We start from the raw sequence: 10663 nt of genomic DNA, 5'->3' as shown, positions 1-10663 counted from the left end.
GACTGTACCAGGTGTTCTTTAATGACACTTCAAGGGGCCGATTAAACAGCAAACAGCTTGGCAAGGCCCTGGGATGTGGCGTGGGCATGTGCATCCTGTGCCAGCCTGGCCCCAGCACAGCCCCTTTCTCCAGTGGCTCCTGGCGTAGTCAACAGCTTTGGCCCAGGCCTGGGCCCCGAGAAGGCTGGAGTCCTCTGCTGGGTGTACAGCTGCCCTGCAGGCTCCATGAAGCGTCTATGGGCCCAGCCCAAGCCTGGCTCTAAAAGAAGTCCGAGGCTTTGCGCCGAGCAGGGAGCTGCAGCAGGTTGTCCGTGATGGAGGCCGGGTCCTGCGTGAGAGGGGTGCGTGTGGCAGAGCCAGGCGCTGGTGTGCTTGTGGGGGTCTGTAGCCCACTGGCCGGGGTCTTGAGATGGGTGGAGCGTGCTGGGGATGGTGTGTAGCTGGCCCGCAGGGCTCGGTCTGTGTACTTGCTGGCCGTCCTGCTCACGAGGCGCTGTAGGGCTGGGGACATGGCTGGGTTCAGGCCTTTGGGAGTGAGGCTGGGGTGAAGGGATGGACGAGAGAGGCAGGGTTAGGTGGGCTGAGAGCTGCCGGCAGCAGGGCCTCCCTCGGCTCCCAGGAAGAGCCTGGACAGAGACACAGTCACTCTGAGCTGAGGAGGATGGCACTGCCGGCATGGCGGCAAATGCGGGGATCCCTGAGGTCAAACAGCAGCACTCAGGTCAAACCTAAGGTCAAACAGCAGCACTGCCCTTGGCTGTGGGGGCTGGGGTGGACCCCCAGGCCTCTGAGAGTTGGAGTCCCCACCCCTCTCCAAGGGGAACAATGACCGTCTCCACAGGGCTGATGAAAGCTCCCAGCAGGACCACATGCCTAAAGATGCCTCTTAGGGATGGGCCAAAGAGGACGTGGAGGAAAGAGAAGATGGAGGGGGCCTCTCATCCTGTCCATGTGTGGCTGTGCTCTGGATAGAGGAGCTGCCACAGTACCCACTGCAGAACCCCACAGACCTGCCCTGGACTCTGCCGCATGGGCCATGCCTCCACACCGTCAGGGCAGGGGCCAAGCAGGAGCAGGCCAGAGCTACCCTCACACTTCCCCACCAGCCAGGCGGCCCCTCACCTGGCCAGATTCTCCGTCACTCTCCGCAAGGCTTCCTGCTTCTTGGCCCGGTTCTTGGCAGCAGCCTCGTTGGCCATCTTCAGCCCCAGCCGCTCCCTGCGGCCCGGCTCCAGGATCTACAAGGTAGCAGGCGTGTGGGTAGCTGTGCCAGGCCTGCCACATGCCAGGCAGCCCTTCACACAGAAAGCCACTGTGGTGGCTGCCAGCCTCTCTTTGTTGCCTACAAAACCCCCACAACCCACCATCACCTCCCACTAAAAGCCCCTGGAAAGCCCCCAACCCCGCCTGACCTGCCCAGGGCCCAGCACTCCTCACCTGTCTTCCTGTTCCTCCCAAAGCCATGACCTCTGACAACCTCTCAGGAACAAGAGGTCTGTTTTAACGTTTCCCTGATTATCGGCGTGAACATCTCTGTCTTATCGGCACTCTGCATTTTGGGCGCTTCCCCACGTGTCTGTGGCCTATTTTACTCTCAAGGGGCTCATTTTCCTTTTCTGCTGCTGTCACTCAGAAGACCCTCGCCAAGACCCTGTGTCAAGTCAACTGCGCTACACCCAGCATATGTGTTTTCAGTTATTTGCACTTGTTTCACTTATAACATTTTCTGCTGTATTTGTTATTTTCATTTGTGATTTCTTCCTTTGCTTTTATGTTTAGAGAGTCCTTCCTAACTTAAGATTAGACTACAGGCTGGGAGTGGTGGCTCATACCTGGAACCCCAGCACTTTGGGAGGCCAAGGCAGGAGGATCACTTGAGCTCAGGTGTTGGAGACCAGTCTGAGCAACACGACGAGACCTCTTTTCTACACACACACACACACACACACACACACAAAATTAGCTGGGTGTGGTGGTGTGTGCTATTAGTCCCAGCTACTCAGAGACTGAGGCTGGAGGGTCACTTGAGCCCAGGAGCTCAATGTTACAAGGAGCTATGATTGCACCACTGTTCTCCAGCCTGGACAACACAGTGAAACCCTATCTGTTTAAAATAAATAAATAAATAAAGGCGAGGCATGGTGGCTCACACCTGTAATCCCAGCACTTTGGGAGGCTGAGGTGGGTGGATCACAAGGTCAAGAGTTCGAGACCAGTCTGGCCAACACAGTGAAACCCCATCTCTACTAAAAATACAAAAATAAGCCGGGCATGATGACACATGCCTGTAGTCCCAGTTACTCGGGAGGCTGAGGCAGGAGAATCACTTGAACCCAGGGGGTGGACGTTGCAGTGAGCCGAGATCGTGCCACCACACTCCAGCCTGGGCAACAGAGCGAGACTCCATCTCAAAAAAAAAAAAAAAAATCAAACTAAATACTTGCCACTATTTTCTTCTAGTTGTTTTATGGTTATTGTTTTTACATGTAACCTTTTCACCTTTCCAGAATGTATGCTGCTACACATCCTAAGAACCTAGCTTCCTTCATTTCTAAATACTCTGCTATTCAGTGCAATTTGAGTTGCCATCTTTATCGAGCCCTAAATTCTGACTTGGATCATGATTTCACAATTTCCGTTGGCCTGGAGACTCGGGAAGCAGTGGCAGGCGCACCTTGGAAGCACCTCAGCCCTTGCCTTATGCTCTCACATTTGACAGCATAGCATCCTCTTCATTATCCCTCTCGCATGCCTGCCTTAGTTATCCTTGCATCCCAGACAATTCAGAACGAAAGTAACCAAAACCTCTCCCCATGTTTTGTCTGGACATGGGTTACCTCTACTAAGTACTCTGGGGAAAGCCCCGCAGTGGTACGGGGAGGCCTGTTGCATCTGACCCAGCCCACGAAGAGCCTCCCCTGGTTTGTGCCGGCTCTCACACACTCCACCCCGACCACTCCTACAACACCAGGCTTGAGCCGTGTCATCCAGCGTGCCCCAGTCATGTTCTGTAACCAGGGTCCTTCCTCTGCAAGCACACAGCCGCGTCCCGTGGTCCTCAGGCCTGCAGAGCTCCTGACGTGTCTGTGACTATCCTCCCTCACTCATGAACAGCACCCGGCCTCCAGGATCCACAGGGCCCAAGCCACTCCCTGCCTTGGTGTCTCAGCCCTCACACCCCCAAATCCCTCTGTGACAGGTCCACCCACCCACACCTGCCCTCGGTGCCCTGGCATTCGGAAAAGCCAGCCCTCTGCCTGTCAGCAGCTGGGGGCCGATCCCAGTGCTCAGTCCTGAGCCACAGGCACTCAGGGCTCTAGAGGTGTCCACCCCGGTCACACATTTCCCCGATCACCACGACCCACCTTGAAAGCTGGGCCCGGTGTCCTGTCCACGTAGGGGGTTTCCGACCCTTCAACTCTCAATGGTGTGTTCTCAACCTCCCCCCAGGTCATCATTGGGGACTCGTTCACACCTGCAAATAAAGAGCCCAAAACCGTCTCAGGCCAGAGGACTCCCCACCACCCTCCCCTCCAGTCACAGCCTGTTCACCCAATGTGCATCCCAGCTAACATGAATACAGGCAGCTAGCCCTTTCTCCTTCCCCAGGACTCTGGAACCCTGGCACCTCCATCCTCCGAAAGGGAAATGCCAAGCTCCTAGCAGGCCCGAGGCAGGCTCAAGGCCCTACAGCCATGTGCTTAGCCTACGAGCCTCTGGGAGGTCTCCCCCAGCCATGCAGGAGGAGACACTCAGGCCTTCCAGGGCTCCCAAACCTCCTAGAACCCCGGACAAACCTGTGGTGCCTTCACATGCCCTGGCCTGTGACACAGCACCAGCACCCAAAAGCACAGAGGCCAGAGTGCAGGAGGGGCACCCACGCATGCCACGGGACCACCTGAGTGTCACCTGCCCCCTGAGGTGCCGAGCCTCCCTCCCTGCAGTGCTAGGTAGACTTAGACTCATAAGCACTATGCACACACCCCCACCTGCTGACATCACAGTAAGGACCAGGACAGGACACATCACCCCAGGACGTCTCGGGTCAGGTCTGCCTGAGAGTCCAGCCCGCCCACAGCCCCAAGCAGCCTGGACACCTGGCCTCTAAGGCCTTGTACAGACAGGAGACCAGGTCCCTGAGTTACACAACGTGTGGGGCAGGCCAGGTGGAGGCCGAGAGTGGCCAGGGCCGACTGAGAAGCCCACCTCTCCCAGGGAGTCCCAGCAGTAGGCCACTTGCCAGTGGGCACTTTTCTCACCAGGGGCAGGAGAAGGAGTGGCAACAAATCCAAATCCACCCACTCGAGGAGACTCCTGGGGGATCAGCTCCTTGCCATCGGGGCCCACCTTGCCCTGTTTGTGCTGGAACAAGCAGAGAGGCTGGCATCAGGGGGACTGCAGTCCACACGCTCGACAGCGGGCTAGTGGGCAAACACGTAGGAACATGCTGGAAACACTTCCTCTGCTCAAGGCAAGGCTGGGGCTCTGGGGCTGGCGGCCTTCTTGGAGAAAGAGAGGGAGGGCCCCTGCCCCAACCACCCCAAAGACTTTGAGGGCCTGTCAAAGTGGGCACCTGAGCGAGGGAAGCCCCTCCTCCCATCCAGGGAGGTGCCAGGGCTCAGCTCCAGCTGCGCCTAACCCAGCGACTCCAGAGGATGCTGATGCCAGGCCCCTGCAGGGGGCAATGCTGATCACAGACAGGACTTATGCTCTAGTCTCTTCCTGCCTTCCCCACTTCAACCCTGTGACCGCCACAGTCACTGTCAGAGAGTGTCTACTCGTCTTGCCCCCAGACTCAGACAGCCTCTGCTGTCTGCCAACCCAGGGCCTGTCTCACCCCAGCCACCCCCTGGGACTGGGCTCCCTCTGCTGCTCGCTGGCTTCCCTGCCCGGCGTGTGCGCGTGCAGCGGCCAGCCTGGACTCGCTCCCAGCATCCCCTTTTCTCTCATGCCCCTGCCATCAAGGGAGCTGGCACAGATCTGGACCTACAGAACGTGTGTAACCAAGGCAGTGTTCAATGGAAGCCCACTGGGGCTGAGGAAAGACTCAGGACCCTGCCACACAGGGCCGCAGATGGTTCCACTCACTGAGCTCCGCCAAGCTCAAAGACATGGGAGAGATCGTGCCTGCCCCCAGGCAGCCCTGCCCCGCCTGGTGCATGTGACCCTGCTGACCCGCCACTCACCTGGGCATTGAGGGCGGCTGCCTGCTGGAGCTGGCACCTGCTCAGGGCTTGGCTGAAGGGATCCCTAAGGAAGCGCGTGTTCTTATGCACCACCTGCCGGGGCTTCTTAAACAGCTGCTCCTCATCAGGGACACCTGGCAGACGAAGCAAAGGTAGCAGCAGGTGTCAGAAGGGCAGCAGCCTAAGGAGCATGAGGAGCTCGCTTCTCGGCCAAGTCACTCCCAGATGAACAGAAGCACTGAGCAGAACGCAGGCCCTGGTGCTGCTGGAGAGGGCCTCACTCACTGCTGACCTCACACAGACCTGTCCACTCTGAGACAGACCAGTATCCCTCGGAGGCCCAAACTGCAAGGGGGCACGGACATACACACCTGGAAGGCTGCTCCAAACACAGAGCCAGACACACGCAGCTCTACCCAACACCTCCCCATCTGGCTGCCAGGCCCGCTGCTTACCCTCTGGATAGTACATGAGGGAATTCTTGGCCTTGTACTTCCAGGTCTCCACACCGGCCTGGCTGCTCTCGATGGCCTGGTGCTCTGCTGACGGGAGTTCAAGATTATCTTTCTGCCTCTGCAATCACATGGGGAAAAGTGATGGTCAGAGATGCCCCTGGGCATTGTACCCCCGGCCCTGGGGCTCCCCCAACCACCACAGAGGGTGCCTATGCCTATGTGACACCCAAGACCCCAGAGACACCTTCTCAAACTCCTCCTCAGCCTGGTAGAGCCAAGCGTGGCGTGCCCGGCTCCTCTCCTTGGCCACCTCCATGATCTCCTGGAAGGAGGCATTGTCCTCACTCGTGTAGCGGCTCAGGAAGACATCTAGGCTGGGCAGTGGCTCCTTCTCCTCCTCCTCTCCAGCCTCTCCTGCTTAGGGGTTGCGGGAGGAGGAACACAGCACCCTTTGTAGTCAGGAAAGAGGACGACACCCAGGCCCAGGAATCACAGCCCCCAACATGCAGTGCTGGAATCCTCTCCCCTGGTCCTGGCTTCTGCCCATGAGAGCCCACACTGCCAAGGACTCCCCATGGGGGCAGAATCCACCCACTCTGACTGCCCAGAGAGCCTTCAGGTGGTGCTCTACAGATGCAGGGCTAGCTCTGCTCATATGCTGGATGCCAAGGGAATTACATAGTCTGATTCAGACTGGAGGGGGCAACACAGGTGTTAGAGTAAGAGCTCGTGATCACAGGCAGGCTCCTCCCCCACCAAAGTGGTGCCAGCCCTGTGGGATGTACCTCCAAATCCTCGGGGGCTCTCCCTCACTTTCTAGGATTTCCTTACTTTAACCACTCTTCTCTTCCCAGTACCTGTACTACAGGTGGGTGGTCATCGCCTAATCATCCTGACCTGAGAGCCAGCCCCAATTCCAGGGACCCCATATGACCCGGTCCTCTGGATGGGGCCTCACAGGTGCTAAGCCACAACCCCAAACACCTCGACACCAAGCCTGCCACCATGGAAAGTGGTACCCCCACTGAGGTGGTGCCCTGGTGCTGCGTGTGGTGGTGCAAACTTCAGTGGGGCCACCTGGAGAGCTTTGCCTTCGAGTCTAGTGACAGTCCTGACCACCTGCTATATGCGAGGCTATGCACAAGGCACAGTGGCTACAAGTTCAAGACCCAAGGGATGAGGACAGGGGTCAGAGAGATAAGAAGTGAAACCCTGACCATCGCTGAGACCTGCAGAAGTGACTCCCTTTCTGAGCCTCAGCTTCCTCACCTGTAAACGCGATGATGGCTCCTACCACTTAGGTTCTGAAAAGGATTCCTATATTTACTGGCATGTAGGTGTACAGGTATTGAAAATCTGCAAATTGGCTACGTATGATGGCTCACACTTGTAATCCTAGCACTTTGGGAGGCTGAGGTGGGAGGATCACTTGAGCTCAGGAGTTCAAGACCAGCCTGGGCAACATAATGAAACCTCACCTCTATAGGAAAAAAAAGGAAGAAAAAAATCTACAAATTGTCCTGTGATGCACAAGCTACATTTCAACAGATAATTAAGTTTCAAGGACAACAAGGACTGTGTTAATGGCCGAAAAAGCTGAATTGTAAAGCAAAAAATATCATGTTTGTGCAAACATACAACACATCTGTGCTGTTCCAGCACACTGGAGTCTAGAAACTGATAGGAAAGAGCATCTCATTCGTCCATACGTGCACTGACGTTCTACTACTGATTAAAAGAGGGCCTGACCATGCGGAAGTCCCATGGCGTGCAGAACACTTACATTCAACAGGACTCGGAGTGCCCTTTCCTAAACGGACTCCCCCATCAAGTCACGATGTTACCATATAGACCTGTGTGTCCCAGCAAACATGCTGAAGATGACAACTTTCATCTGTTCCACGTGTACCTGTGCAAGGCCCACAATACCACGTGTGCTGTTCCCAACACAGCATACAGATGAAAGCAAAATAACGCTTCTGCTCTTATGCAAGCGATGCCAATTAGGGAAAGAGACCATAAATAGTAATCCCTTTAAAATGTTATGTCTCGGCCAGGCGCGGTGGCGTAAGCCTTGTATATTAAGGTATAAACCTGTAATCCCAGCACTCCGGGGTGTAAACCTGTAATCCCAGCACTCTGGGGGGGCCAAGGCAGGCAGATCACCTGAGGGCAGGTGTTCAAGACCAGCAGGGCCAATATGGCAAAATCCCGTCTCTACTAGAAAATACAAAAATTAGCCAGGTGTGCTGGCGGGAGCCTGTAATCCTGGCTATTTGGGACGCTAAGGCAGGGAGAATTGCTTGAATCCGGGAGGTGGCGGTTGTGGTGAGCTGGGATCACACCATTGCACTCCAGCCTGGGTGACAGAGTGAGACTCTGTGTCAAAAAATAAAAAATAAAGTAAAATAAAATAAAATAAAATAAAATGTCTTGTGATGAAAAACCAAAGCCAGGCTGGAAGCCACAGAGCACCAGTGGTGTTGTGACTTTACAGTGGCAGGTCAAGAAAGATTTCTCTGAACAGGTAACATCTATGCAGAGATCTATATGAAGAAAAGCAGCGAGCCATGCAGTTATCTGGGAAGCGACCAATATGAAGGAAACAAATGGAGAGGCCCTGAGGCGTCTTCAGGATAGTGACAAAAGGGGCCTTCCAACATCCATGAAGCCCACAGGGCAGGGCTGGAACACAGCCGAAAAGCCAGTGAGGGCTGGTGAGAGTCCCATTTCACAGAGGCGAGTCACGTGTGGGAGCTGGACCCAGATGTTTAACAGTTAGACCAACGTCCTTTGACTTCACAGGCTGCTATTTAGGCAAGACCCCTCAGGAACAAGATGTGACCTGCAGCCCTCTGGAGCACCCCCTCAGGGCCTCACAGGCTAAGATTCCCAGGCAATCCTGGCCAGGTGACTGAAAAAGGGCATGCTCACTCACCATCCTCTGGGCCTCGGCCGCGGGGCCTGGGCTTGTTGCCCACCACTCCAGTGCCTGCATGCACCTCAGGGGTTTCAAACGTGGCTGGAGTCACATCTAAGGGAAGAGAGGGGGATGAGAATTAGAGCAGCCCGAAGCAACAGTTCAGCAGGCTTTCCCCTCTCCACTACCCATAGGGTCCTCATACAGGGCGGCGGGGGCTCCCGGGACATCTTGCCCAAGGCAGAGCCAAATTTGATGGCAATCTGGCGCATCCGTTCCAAGTCTCCATTCTCCTCGGCTTCCAGGTACTCCTTCTGTGCCTGGAGCTTCTCCACATCAGGAAAGAAATCCCTTTGGATGACTGTCTGGAGGCCCTGCAAGGAGAGATCAGAATGAAGGTCAGAGGCTGGGCACAGTGGCTCATGCCTGTAATTCCAACACTTCAGGAGGCCAAGGCAGGTGGATCACGAGGTCAGGAGTTCCAGACCAGCCTGGCCAACATAATGAAACCCCATCTCTACTAAAAATACAAAAAATTAGCCGGGCGTGGTGGCAGGCGCCTGTAGTACCAACTACTTGGGAGGCTGAGGCAGAAGAATCGCTTAAACCCGAGAGGTGGAGGTTGCAGTGAGTTGAGATCATGCCCCTGCCCTCCAGCCTGGGTGACAGAGCAAGACTGTTTCAAAAAAAAAAAAAAAAGAAAGAAAGTTGGAGTTGCAGTCTGGGCACTCCTGCCTCACAGTCCACTCCTTCAAATTCCGCTTCCCCAGTGATTGGGACTGGCTTGAGGGCGCTTGAGGGTACTTTCTAGGGAGGTTGAGCATCCCATATAGTTGCCATGCTGCAACCTCTAACATCACTAAACACTCTTCTGATGTCCGTCAAACTCTTCTCTCTCGCCCTTGCTAACTGGTCATTCTCATTCTCCATTGCTGGCTGCCCACCAGCCAGACCAACGTGGGTATTGTCACTTTCATTCCACACATGACTTTCTATTTCCAATCTAAACCTTTTTCCTGGCGGGACATGGTGGCTCACGCCTGTAATCCCAGCACTTTGAGAGGCTAAGGCGGGCGGATCATCTGAGGTCAGCAGTTCGAGATCAGCCTGGCCAACATGGTGAAACCCTGCGGCTACTAAAAATACAAAAATTAGCCAGGCGTGGTGGCGGGCACCTGTAGTCCCAGCTACTCGGCAGGCTGAGGCAGGAGCAAGACTCCGCCTCAAAAAATAAAATAAAAATAAACCTTTTTCCTGAGTAACTTCAGCCAGTCACTAGCACCGGCTGAGATTCCCAAGTCTGCACCTCCAGCCAGACCTTGCTCCCGAGCTGCGAATTTGGGCACCCAACCGTCCGTTAAAGCCACTCATCTACATATCCCAAAAGGTGTCCCGAATTACACAGGTCTAAAACCAAACTGACTTCCGCCAATCCCCGTTTCAGCTCCTTCTGTGAGCTTGTGGTGGGGCGACGGAGGTCCACTCACTCGAGATGCTGTTACAACTGCAGGCTTTTTCCTGGAACCCCAGCATTCATACCTGATGCCACCGCTCTTTAGAAAGCCCTCTTTGCCACCATCCTTCCAGTGTGTCAAACTCTTACACTTTAACAGAAAATCTTATTTTCCTGACCCCCGTCCCACAGAAAGAGAGCCGCTCCCTCTTTTCCCTGACAACACTGCTACAGCCTCTTCCACCACAGACGTCTTCCTCTGCCCTGTTTACTTGACTCGTGGGACCGTCCACACCCCAAGGGCAGGGACTCCGGCTCCTCCACTTCCAAGAGGAGACGGAGCGTCAAGACCTGAGAAAGGGAACCCGAGGGGAGCGTGAAGCAGGGGAGGGTCCCAGAAGTCGCCGGCGTCCGCACCGAGGTCGTACCTCAATATACTCTTCCTCATCCAGGACCCGCTGCTTGCTCGTCGCAGCCCCAGCCTCTCCCGCCTCGCGCTTCCTCGGGGGCCTGGACGCGGCGGGGAGCAACAAGGACGAACCTGATGCGCCCGGAGTCTCCATCGCTATCCCAGGAAAAACCTCGGGCACCCCAGGCGCGTCACAGGGTGGAGGGGGCGGGATTGCATCATTTGCGCAGGCGCCTCCAA

General features: G+C 55.7%; 1 protein-coding gene across 2 annotated transcripts; it reads right to left on the bottom strand.

The window, feature by feature from the left end:
• Window positions 1-10663, bottom strand: ESS2 (ess-2 splicing factor homolog). 2 transcript variants are annotated; one of them, XM_009216775.3, is made up of 10 exons: window positions 10443-10663; window positions 8767-8935; window positions 8580-8675; window positions 5886-6055; window positions 5642-5759; window positions 5187-5320; window positions 4260-4362; window positions 3366-3475; window positions 1123-1238; window positions 1-501 (listed from the first exon to the last, which is right to left on the bottom strand). In XM_009216775.3, the coding sequence occupies exons 1-10, from the start codon at window positions 10575-10577 to the stop codon at window positions 42-44; spliced, it is 1611 nt and encodes a 536-aa protein (XP_009215039.2). In that variant the 5' UTR covers window positions 10578-10663; the 3' UTR covers window positions 1-41. The 2 variants fall into 2 exon arrangements, with proteins under 2 accessions (XP_009215039.2, XP_003905258.1); XM_003905209.4 differs by having other exon boundaries at window positions 1-539; window positions 10443-10580.

Source organism: Papio anubis, chromosome 16 (assembly GCF_008728515.1).
Source record: "Papio anubis isolate 15944 chromosome 16, Panubis1.0, whole genome shotgun sequence".
Lineage (NCBI taxonomy): Eukaryota > Metazoa > Chordata > Mammalia > Primates > Cercopithecidae > Papio > Papio anubis.
Note: the sequence above shows the minus strand (reverse complement) of the source record. Positions and strands in the feature narration are given on the sequence as shown.

Bases quoted from the DNA above. Each gene is read 5' to 3' on its own strand.
- ESS2 (XM_009216775.3), bottom strand. From the start codon at position 10,577: ATGGAGACTCCGGGCGCATCAGGTTCGTCCTTGTTGCTCCCCGCCGCG. The intron at 1,239-3,365 runs GTGGGTCGTGGT...GCTACCTTGTAG, and splicing joins CACCGGGCCCAGCTTTCAAG to ATCCTGGAGCCGGGCCGCAG. The intron at 502-1,122 runs GTGAGGGGCCGC...CCATGTCCCCAG, and splicing joins GTGACGGAGAATCTGGCCAG to CCCTACAGCGCCTCGTGAGC.